This window comes from Camelina sativa, chromosome 5 (assembly GCF_000633955.1).
Source record: "Camelina sativa cultivar DH55 chromosome 5, Cs, whole genome shotgun sequence".
NCBI lineage: Eukaryota > Viridiplantae > Streptophyta > Magnoliopsida > Brassicales > Brassicaceae > Camelina > Camelina sativa.
Window position 1 is genome coordinate 34,113,939 of NC_025689.1, and position 12,408 is coordinate 34,126,346.

The following is a 12,408-nucleotide window of genomic DNA, read 5'->3' on the forward strand; positions in this document are numbered from 1 at the left end:
CCATTTTTCATAATTATTTTTGCATCAAAAACAATTATAACACATAATCAATTATATCATATCTTTATATTTTTTAATTTGTTAAAAATATTTATCTATTCATTTTTGTATTTTTATTTTTTAAATAAAATTTATTATGTTGCCACATAAATTTATTTTTAGCATAATTTATATTTATGAAAACATACAATAAAAACAACAGCCATTAAAGTTTTAACAGTTAAAATTTCTATAGCAAAAGTCTCTACAACAAAGTCATTACAGTCAAAGCATCTATAGCCACAAGTAACAGCCGTTACCAATCAGGGCCTGAATATATATATCGCTAATGACTATTTCAAGATGATCTTTGGTATGGTACGGTGATAATCTGACAAAACTGATAATTAAACAAATGCGTTTGTATATTGCCACATCACCTTTGACCTGGCACAATCAATGTCAATGGGACCAGCTCTAATTTTGTCATTAAAATAATAATTATCACGTTAACGTGTGTGCTACTTGGGTACGTAACCCAACCATAAGAATAGCCCATTAGGCCCAACTTTGTTTGGAAACCACGGTAGAGTTATTATATATCAACCCGCTGTAGAAGAAGAGGGCGAGACTAAACGGAGACATTTACATAACAATCTAATGGGCTTTATGTTCACCCATATTAATTGGGCCAATGAAACAATCTCATTTTTTTATTTTTTTTAAAGTTGATTGTACCAAAATGTGGGGTGAGGTTGCTCCTCTACTCTAATTACGCTTAAAGAGAAATAATAATAATTAAGTGAATGTAAAGGGTAATAAAGAAATAAAATTTGCAGTGTTGTGTTGTGTTGGTGGAAGAAGGGAAAGCGACTAAACTTGAGAAACAAAGATATATCAGATTTGTGAAGGGGGACAATGGAGTCTCTCTTAGATCTTTATCTGTCGTCTTTATTTGGTTGGACCACCTTCACCTTCCTCTTCGTTACAATCTTTCATATATACCCTAATTAAATCTTTCATATCAAAACTTTTATATTAACTAATATCCAAAAAGATTACAATCCATGATCAAATGGATTTTGTAGTAGTGAATTTGCGAGTGGCAAGTGATGTGAGCTAGCTGTGTTTTGTAGATTCATGAATCTCCAACTTGAAACCAATGTTGACAATCAATGTGTGTATGTTAGGTGACTTCTTAATTCAAATGACAATTTTCGAACAAAATGTGTTTTATTTACGATCTATAACATGGTAAACTGCAATGACTTGGTTTTAGCAAACAAACAAATGCGTTTGTAGAAGGCTTAATTGAAGTAATAATGTCTTTATAAAATAATGCGAATTTTGTCCCGATCCAACTCTACGCTACATACTGGCATCCCTTATGTTATATGCCATGTGCATGTAAGTGTTAACTGTTAACTATGCAAGCAGTCAAATAATACATGAATGTGTTATGTGTATATATAGCTAGCTAGATGCTGGGATCATGAGCAGCTGACTTTTGCAGTTATTGCAGAGTGTATCAAAAGTAGTGTATGTATATGTAAGAAGAGAACAGTAGATGTGAAGATCATAACACGTGTTATATACTTATATATATATATATATATGTTTTTATATAATGTTAATTGCAGTTATATGAAACCAATAATAATAATAATCAAAATAATAATAAAGACATATCCAATTTTTCATACAAACCGTACCCCACCTTCATATATATTGCATCTACAGTATATATATTTCTAATTCCATCTTTTTTTTCTTTGTTCTTTCTTACTATATTTTATTCTAAGGCCATATCAATTAATAACACCCTATCACCAAATGTACCCCCTTTTTAAACTGCATAAATGGCCATCGTGTGTGTGCGAACCCTTAAGGTTGAGAGATGAAACCATCGATTTAATTATGTCATAAATTGTTCTTTTTGTTACTATTGTTCAATACATGTCTTAAATTGCTATAAATTGTCTTGATTTCCATCTAATAATATAGTTTGTACTTGTTCATCTCGAAACGAATAGTTTCACTAATTAAATATCTGGTTGGGTCTAACAGATCATTGTAAACTCTTTCCCTTCAATTTGGACAACGAACCTCGAAGTCATCTTTTAATTTAATATTTGGTTAGAAAAAAAAAGATAATAGTCTTATTCATTGGGTTATATATTCTTTTCAATATAGTATAAGATTCCTACATATAAAAAATTGACTAGGTTAGTCGATTTGTTCTCAGATATACAATATTCTTGACAGTCATAACTGAAATGATATAATAATTGTTCAAAACGTATAAAGCCTTTGCTATCAGAATAAAAGCAATTCGGAATTAGATGCCAAAGGTAAGATTTTATAATCGATATACATATACTACATGAGACTTTCCAAGAGACCCATGCTATATATATGTAATGTTTAAAATTAATTAATTTAAGTTATCTATTTAATTTAATAAATAGATGAAAGGGTTGGCTAGGGATAGAGAAAGAGAGTCCTAGACCCTGGGGGGCGCAAATGACAGTTGGAAAATGTTGTCGCCATTATCGCACCATCCATCCTCCAATTTTGTTATTATTATTATTACTATTAAATAAAAATGGTCCGCCTTTTTTTTAATTTTATTTCACCACTACCCTCTTTGATCGCGACTTATCGTATCCATATACAATCAAAAGATTTTGTTATTTTGCTTTTGCTTTCCCTCTCCCATAATATGGTCGCGGTAGTATATAACATATGATACTAGATTTGATTAACACGGATGTACATTACATGTCGCTTCGGTCCAAAATATCCAACACTAGCTAGCTACATTTGATTACTTAAAATAAAATAAAATGAGAAACCCTAATTTATTTACCTTCAACATAATGTATGGAACTATATATGATGAATCCGGCCCCCACATGCACAATTCTATCGTTCAAAAATAAATTGTAATCACCGATGATAGTATACGTATAGAGAAAGTTAGAAATCAATATCTTCGAAAATTATTCCTTTCTTGGTACGAATCCTAATTTATTAGCTAGTTCTTTCTTATCTTCCTTCGATTTACAAACATGTAGACACTAATATACTATATAAGATCAGTAAAAGACTTCTTATAATAGAAATTTTGAAATGAGGGAGAAACTCTAGTGGGATACAAAATAAATAGGGTTAGTTAGTAGTAATGGTGTAGGTGGGATGAAGGTAATATATAAAAAGAGCAAGTAGACATTAAAAAGAGGGTCAAGTGCAATGCAAAGCTAATTGGGTTTACTCTATTGTTAAGTAGTGGTCCTTACCCTAAACTCTTCTTTTAATACCCCTAGCTCACATATCTCCACACATACTCATACCTCCACCATTACTATCCACCTTCTTTTTTTTTTTTTTTTGTTCAACACTCTCCATCTTCTTTTCTTTTTATTTTTCTAATTAAGCCGCACGATTTCAGATATTTCCGAGCTGTACAATAGTTTTTGGGTTGAGTATCACATCGGTTTTTTTTTTTTTTTTTAACAAGTAAGTGAAATAACTCTCCTTCTAAAGCATATATACCATCGTATATACTTCGTTAATTGTTTTCTCATATGAAACGAATGTATTGAACAACAAGAGAATAGCTGAAGGGGAAAAAAAAAGAAAACTAAAGCGGATTCTCTAATTTCTACTTTGCATTATGATATAAATTGTTTATCAATATGATATCGTCTTCTCCATAAATGATAAGCCCGCATCATAGTGTATCTATCTATATGGCAAAGTGTTTTTGCATCTGAGGGTGCAATTTCAAATTCAAAACTAGAATGAAAAGGATGATTTATAGAATAATTATAAAAATATACAATATAGCTATATATTTGTTGTGCCTAATAGATAGGTCCTGTGGCTACAAGGGTATATGCTTTGAAAAGGGCGACGACGCTACGACGTCCTCTTCCTAAATTCTAACATTCATATATATATTTTTCACCGTTTTCAGAAATCAGAAATAATTTTGTTTTATTCGTCATTATTAATTTGCAGAGAAACACTAAAAAGAAATCCCACTGGCCAGCCAGATAGAGTAAATAAATATTTGGACCGATCAATTGTTGTGAATTAATAATATCTTATTTTGGGGAGTTAATATATATATCATGTAATTCCAAACAAGTATATATACCTATCAAACTAGTATATATCTTATAAATTAATAAGTATAAATTGGTGATATATACTTTAAGTCTCTAATGAAGAACCATCAAACCAAAAAAAGAACAGGTTATCGCCTGAAACTTTTGTGACCACTCAATTATGTAATGTGTGACTGTGTGAGATGAGAGTTTGGACCACCTTGATCAATGTTCTTTCATGAGTTTCACCTACTCTTCAATATTTTTTTGAAAAGAAAACATTTAACCTTTGTTTAAATCAAGCCTTAATTTAGACTTGCTTAACATTGATTATTCTCCCTTAATTAAGCCGAAATTAGCCATGGAGACATGAATGATGCTTTGTCTCTCTCTCAGGACCACTCACCATTGTACGTAAATAACGATAAGATTTAACATGAATTTACGTGAAACTTTAACAAGTTTACAGTTTTTATTTGAAGGCGTCAGTGTAAACCACGTGTCTTGTTCTAGAACAATATCTGTATTATGTAGTAATGGGTTACGTGATGTCGGTCTAAATAATGAGCTGTACACAAAACTAAATTTGTATCATCGGTTTTCGTTAGGTTTTGAAAAATAATACTAGAAAGCTTTCTACTATACTACTATAATTTTTCATCCCTCTGTAACTCTAGATACTCTGGTCGGTCCACGAGAACTACACTATAATTTTTTATATTTCACGTGATATGATAAATAAAGATTAAAGCATGATTTATGTTAACGTGTAAATCCTTCTCTCAGATTGCAGCTTCGTAATAATAAATTTCTATCTCATGCAAAATGTGTATTCCTTTTGTATGATTATGTAAATAATATTTCTTCAGTTTTCAGCTTCTTGATAATATAAACTCAAACATTTCATAAAAGTAAGGCAACATAATTACTATAATTAACAATAACGAAATTGCAAGTGAAACTAAAAGCATGAGAAATTCATAGTAATTGGGGGGAAAAAAAAGGAAAAGAAGAAATTAGCCCACCATTTCACAATCGCGAATGGTGATGAATCGCTTTCATCTAGTTTTAAAAGTTCGAGGAGACAGAAGACAATTCTCCGTAATACTTAGACCTTATCTATTAGGCACAACAAATATATAGAAAGAAATTAAAAAAAAATAAATAAAAACGGAATCTAGCTAGGTCCGTAATTGTAATCATGGTTCCCAAAAGAGATGGGTATGAGTTTAAGTCGTCAGGTCCTAACTTTTCTCTTATAGTAAACTTGTTAGGTTCAAACTTGAGAGCCATTGTATATCATCACATAGTATAATGCGTATACATTTATAAGAACGAACGTACATTTTTTTGTCAACTTCTTACTATACACATGTATACATGATTTTTTTTTACCATTCTAGGTATCTGCAATTAACCTAAAATTTAACAGTTCCTTGTAAATATATATGAATTCGATTCCTGACTTGGATTCATGTGGCAAATCGTCTGTTCACTCTAACAAACCACTAGATCCTACCCTACTGGTTTACAAATGAGATTTTTTTTTTTTTTTTTTTCACTTATTTGTTTGCAGTTAAAATATAATGTGACTGTGAATATTTGATTTTTTAAAAAAAGAGTGAGGGTAAACAAATAAAAAGTCAACAGTAAAGACGAAAACTATAAAACGACATGTCATCTTGTCCTTTGTAAAAGCAGATTGAGGCAACCCATCCCAAAGCAAAAAAAAAAAGCCTTACCACAGACCTCAATAATTAGCATTTATTATTAACTGTACATAAAAATCCAATAGTCTTCTGTTAATTGTCAACCCAAACAACTGTAACATCTTTCTCATGTACAAATTTTATGACACCTTATTACTATATATTTATCATTTATTATTCAATCTGATCTTGTGAGTATTGCCATTTCGGTCATTTTCTCAGTTCAAATATTATTTAGGCTACTAATTATATATAATTAGTAGTTAGAGCCAAAAAGATCAATCACGGTACACATAATTTGTGTTTCTCTATATTTTTTTTCACTGCATATATATAGATATATGACTATGACTAATGGAACTGGTTGGGTAGTCATAAACAAAAAATCTCTCTTACATTTTCGAGAATGGTATAATACGAATAGAGATATTTGTTTGTAAATCAAAACATTATACGAAAAAAAGAAAAAGGCCAAATAAATGTAAATGAATATGTCCATATGGAGAAAAATTGAAACGAGGATGGTAGAAAAAGGCAAGAAGAAGCTCACATGAACAGAACCAGATTGTTCATGGGTCCCCCCCTTCCTTCTCACCTCCCTCCCTCTCTCTCTTCTCTCGACCCATATCTCTCTATCAATCTTATATTACATGAGCTCTCTCTCTCTCTCTCTTTCTCTTCTCTCTTCTCTTTCCTTCCTTGTTCTTGAGAGATTGTTCCTAGCTAACTTGCTTTTCCTTTCTTGGAATTGAAGTGCTTCTTTTGCACCATAAACAGTAGAAAGAGAAAGCTTCAAAGCAAGATAGATCAAAGAGAATCGTGCTATTCAGTGAAGTTAGGCCAAAAAAAAAAAAACCCCACTTGCCATTTTTGTATAATTAGGTCAATCTCATCCACCACCATACTCAATTCTCTTCCTTCTTTTTTTTCTTTCTCGATTCTCAATTTTAGGGTTTTATCTCTTTCTCTCTATCTTTATCTTCTTCTACCAAAAGATTGGAGTTCTTTCAAATTACTCTCAGATCGTATGGTGAAGAAGTGGAAATCTTGAAAAGATCCAAGATCGATTCCGCAAGAAACAAGAAGATGATGATGAATCAAGAAGAAGAGAAACCTATTAATGAAGAAGCTTCTTCATCGATGGAGAGAGAACACATGTTCGACAAAGTAGTAACACCAAGCGACGTAGGTAAACTAAACCGACTCGTGATCCCGAAGCAACACGCGGAGAGATACTTCCCTTTAGACAACTCAACATCAAACGACAGCAACAAAGGGTTGCTTCTTAACTTCGAGGATCGAAGCGGAAACTCGTGGAGGTTTCGTTACTCTTACTGGAACAGCAGTCAAAGCTATGTCATGACTAAAGGTTGGAGCCGTTTCGTCAAAGACAAGAAGCTTGACGCTGGAGACATCGTTTCTTTCCAAAGAGACTCCGGTAATAAAGACAAGCTTTACATCGATTGGAGGAGACGACCTAAGATTCCTGATCATCATCAAGCTTCTTATCATCATCAGTTCGCCGGAGCTATGTTCCCTAGGTTTTACACTTTCCCTCATCATCCTCAGATGCCGGCAAATTACGAAACTCACAACCTTTATCATCGATTCCATCAACGAGATCTAGGAATTGGTTACTATGTGAGGTCAATGGAGAGAAGTAATCCAACGGCTGTGATTGAATCTGTGCCTGTGATGATGCAAAGGAGAGCACAAGTGGCTTCGAGAGGAGAGAAGAGGTTAAGGCTGTTTGGTGTAGACATGGAGTGCGGAGGCGGTGGCGGCGGTGGAGGAAGTGTGAATAGTACGGAGGAAGAGTCCTCATCTTCTGGTGGTAGTATTCCACGTGGCGGCGTTTCTATGGTTGGTGCTGGTTCTCTCCTTCAGTTGAGGTTAGTGAGCAGTGATGATGAGTCTTTAGTAGCAATGGAAGCTGCAAGTCTTGAGGATCATCACTTCTTTACAAAGAAAGGGAAATCTTCTTTGTCTTTTGATTTGGATACATGATGATTATGAGACTAATTAATCACTACTTTAATACATATATATATATATATATGATAATATATACATAAATTATATATATGACACAAATATATGTCTTTCAAGATATTATTATCAAAGAAATTACATGTTTTTCAAGATTCGAAATTTGGTTCTTACAAAGTTAATTAGCCTATTTATTTGATTATGATTTGATCAGTCTCTTATTTAGCTTTGGTTTGGTCGGTGTTATACAGAACAGAACTTTGGATAGCTAGGGATCAGTGTAAAACTTAAAAAACCATGTCCCTCTAGTCAGAAACTAATCAGAAGATATGGGCTGTCTTATATAAAAAGTGAAAATGTGTATATAAAACATATATATATATTGTAATTGCAGAATTGTGTATATAATGATATTAAATGGTTATCAAATTTTCATTTACTTTCTTTAGTTTTATTTAGTTGATATATATGGCTGCTGTCTTGTTACTGTTACTGCTGCATTTTCATTTTCTGAAGCTGTTGCTGTTGCTTAATTAGTCAAGCAGATTTTGCAGCTTGCAGGAGATGGGCAGAGACAAAATTGGATATCTTTTTATTTTTTATATCTGTTTTTTTTTTTAAATTTAAAAAAGAAGAGCTTTTTTCATCTAGGTAAGATTGAAAAGGTATGATCTGTTTTCACAGACATTGCTGATGCATTAACTGTTGCTTGCAGAAGTAAATGAATTTATTTTAAATTTATTTTCTCAGTTAACAAACTCGTTTCTTGTCTGGGACCATTGCACAATTCACACACATATATATACAGGCAGAGATTGTTAATGTTAGGTCTTGTTCGGTGTGACTATGCGTATGACTAATTCTTGTAGGTGCTTTTCAGTGGTGATCACACGAGTTTTAATTAAAGATGAAATTAACTCAAGTACTAATTATACATTATTGTGATGATAGTTATAGATTATATAGACGAGTTGATTTGATTATATCCTATATATAGTGTATATGTGTGTATACATGTTCTTGTTTTTAATTATTTGTGCATAGATATAGTCACAAACATCAACAAGTTATAATTAATATATCGTGCATTATATATCTACAGGGCTTTAGCTATATCTAGTTGAAGATGAGTTAAAAAGATACTATTTTGATAGGTGTAGTAGATTTGTTGAGCCTTAGTGTAATATTAGAATGTCACAATAAAATTAAAATTTGGAAGTTTACCAATGATAAAGAGAATTAATAAAAACTATATATAGCCTCTTTGAAGGGTTGAAATAAATTTAGGTATTTCAACAGTTTTTGTCTATTATAAGTTTTTAGCAAACTGAGAAGTGAGCCTATATATGTGACCATGAACACATGCGATGCAAGGATCAGCTATAGTATGGTACATAAATACTTTGTTCTAACATCTTATCTTAATTATAAGTATGCCAAAGACGTTCTTTAATTTATGTATCTAGCTATATATATATATATATATATATATATATATATGTGTATGTGTATGTATGTATACGAATTGCTATTTTTGTGAGGAATCTTAACTTGCAAAACGGATAGAAATCTATAGATTTATAACATTTGTGGTTCGTTAAACTAAGCAAAAAGCAGGAGCATGTCAGCTAAAGTCATTAACCTATACATACCATAGCTGTGAAAAGAGGCCATCGAAATCAGCGAGGGCTATGTACCTATAGATTACATAATGTAATCATATAATTGCCTATATATGTGAAGAGCATATGAGATATTAGGACTGAGCTACGAATAATGATAATGATTTATCATGAGGAACGTATCCCCCCCAAAAACAAACAAAAAAACAAATAAAAGAGAAATCAAATCGATTTAATTAAAATGTTAGTAGTTTTTTAGCATCCTACTTTGGAGAGCAAACATAGGCAAAAAAAAAATTTCCTTAAATCCAATATTTTGTCTCCATGGAAAAAAAATCACCAAAAATAAATATTTGGTCAAAAAACGGTAAAAATATTTAAATCCTTTAAATTAAATCCCTAACATAATGTATTTAGCCATCAAGTCTCTCTAGTTATCTTATTAGACGTTTAGAAGCCATTTTAATCAGACCCGTTCGTCAACAGTAACTCTTGTTTAGCCATGCTAATGATCTAGCTAGACATGGTGTGTTGTTGACGTTGATCAAGCCACCGTCTTGTTGTATTAACCGGCCATCCCTTCCACCACCTCATTCGAGCATCGTCAAAACTATTGGGCATTTTCGTGTACCTTATTGGGCATTTTTGTGTTACCAAATTCATACAGTGACATATAAATTTATGATTGCTTTTGTTTTTATATGAAAACGTAAATAATTATTGTCCCGAGTGGTACTTACTTAATCAAAACTAAAATTCGAAATTCGAGTATCCAAGATCAAGACTTTAGTTTAAAATTTCCATACCACCATCTCAATCTCCTGATTAAATTCTCGTAATGACACGTTCAGAACGTTGTAAAATCATGAGATTTCACTATAATTGCTCGGATGCATTAACGTTGATAGAGGGTGGGACACAGTTAAACACCAGTGAACTACAAACCAATTTGGGACAAATGACTTTCCAAAACCACAAACCACAAACTTCGATTCACTAATTAGTTACTACGTTTTAGATTACATACCCGGTTAGGAGTCAATTTACTAGTGCGAAAGGGGAGCTAAGCAACTAATCAAAACAACTGTAAGAAAAGCCTTTAATCAAAACCGATGGTTTGAAGCATCTGGTTGGAGGAGAAGGAAAGTATTTACATCTGTGTAGCTACTCTTCTAAGTTGAACAATCATGCCTAAAACTTGAAACCTTTATATGCTCAACCTCTCTGGAGAAGAAGGTCTCAAACCAATACTTACTACCAAACGAAGAAGATATCTAAAGTAAACACTCATCCTCTAAAGGAAACCAAAATGAACTTCGATAGGTGATGAAACTAAGTATTAAGCCTCTGTCTGATCAAATCTTGATATAATGAATTTGAAACAGAATCAATTACATATTTATATAGCACATAAAGCAAAACAAAACACAACTTTACACAGACAAAACTCAGGACGTGTGATCTCTATCTCAAAGCACATATGCTCTTTGTAAAGTGATGACTAAAAAAAGCTACAAAAGAAATAAGATCAATTCGCATTCCCTAACTCCGACATTAACTCTCAAGAAAGATCAGAAGACACCAACGAGAAGAGAGAGGCCGAGCAAGAAAAGCCAAACAATATGAATCAATAACAAAGCTTGCCCTGGAACAGAAGCACTTCCAGCATTACCTGTATCACAAGCTCCTGTTTTGACTACACGGGCGCCGTGACAAGCTGCATCAAGACAACCGCACCAGTACGTTACTCCATCGGCTCCACATACAGGATCCGCCCGGAAACAGTTAATTGGACATCCACCCGGATCAGAACCACCGGGGCATACACCGCCGCCGCCGCCGGATTTATCTGGGAAATCATCAGCGGCTTGTAACCCGATCAAGCAGAAAGCTAATAAAAGGAAAGGAATGCTCATTGATAACGAAGGCATCACGATCGAATTTCTTAAACCCAGAAATCTAAACCTCCAGAAGAACCCTAGAGATTCGTTTCGTGGTGAAAGGAGTTGAAATTTCTGATTCGAATGATTGAAACCCTAATTTCATGAGATTTGGGGATTTTTCTCAAGAGAGTTTGCGTAACCGTGTTGTTTTGAATTGGTGGTACAGCCAGCTGGTCCGCCCACCGAATAAAGCAAATTATAGAGACTACGCGCAGTTTTTTTTTAAATCAGTAAAACATCATGTCGTTTATTTCAACGATAGCGAAGGAGAAACACTTCTAAATAAGAACACATTCAGGTACTGAAGTTACATATTAAAAACCTGAAACTTTAAACTAAACATACAAAAAGAACAATAATATACAGTATCACGGCTTCATTAATCCTTTTTTTTTATGCTTGAAGACTTTTTCTTTAGGATCAGGTTCACTGCGAGGTGCGAGCCGAGTGGTTTTTCATGGATAGTTATTATCTCTTGCGACATATCGTCATGCCATCTCCAATTGAAACCTGATGCGCAAAAAGAAAGATGGACAAAAATAGCTTGGAAGAGCTTCTTGTGTTAACTAGGAGTCTAGGAGCACAAAAGTGGTAGATTCCAGAAAACAAACAACTCACCATACTAATGCTTACACGTTTATCATCCATTAACTTTTTGTTGAAATTCCTAATGTTGATGGTCCTCGCCTCATCCACCTAATGAATTCATCACTGAGAAATTATGGTCTTGTGGAGAAGCTTTTGGAGCATGATTGTTTTTTAAGATACATACCATAGGATCTGCAACCCATCCATGCCAAAGAACATTATCAATTACAATGACTCCACCAACCCTGACCTGCGTCAGTAGAGAGATAAGTAACCGTTAAAGCTAACTTGACCNGGCGCCGTGACAAGCTGCATCAAGACAACCGCACCAGTACGTTACTCCATCGGCTCCACATACAGGATCCGCCCGGAAACAGTTAATTGGACATCCACCCGGATCAGAACCACCGGGGCATACACCGCCGCCGCCGCCGGATTTATCTGGGAAATCATCAGCGGCTTGTAA

The 12,408-nt window shown here is 33.5% G+C and overlaps 2 protein-coding genes across 2 annotated transcripts; one reads left to right on the forward strand and one right to left on the reverse strand.

Annotated features, from left to right (window-relative positions):
* LOC104788506 (B3 domain-containing transcription factor NGA2) lies at positions 6,447-7,944 on the forward strand. Its single transcript, XM_010514275.1, has one exon. It carries the CDS (start codon positions 6,887-6,889, stop codon positions 7,805-7,807), a length of 921 nt encoding a protein of 306 aa, XP_010512577.1. The 5' UTR covers positions 6,447-6,886; the 3' UTR covers positions 7,808-7,944.
* LOC104788508 lies at positions 10,739-12,213 on the reverse strand. Its single transcript, XM_019246195.1, has 3 exons — positions 12,127-12,213; positions 11,973-12,050; positions 10,739-11,864 (listed from the first exon to the last, which is right to left on the reverse strand). The coding sequence occupies exon 3, from the start codon at positions 11,340-11,342 to the stop codon at positions 10,983-10,985; it is 360 nt and encodes a 119-aa protein (XP_019101740.1). The 5' UTR covers positions 11,343-11,864; positions 11,973-12,050; positions 12,127-12,213; the 3' UTR covers positions 10,739-10,982.

Excerpts from the sequence above, each read along its gene's own strand:
- LOC104788506 (XM_010514275.1), top strand. The coding sequence starts at position 6,887 with ATGATGATGAATCAAGAAGAAGAGAAACCTATTAATGAAGAAGCTTCT.
- LOC104788508 (XM_019246195.1), bottom strand. The coding sequence starts at position 11,342 with ATGCCTTCGTTATCAATGAGCATTCCTTTCCTTTTATTAGCTTTCTGC.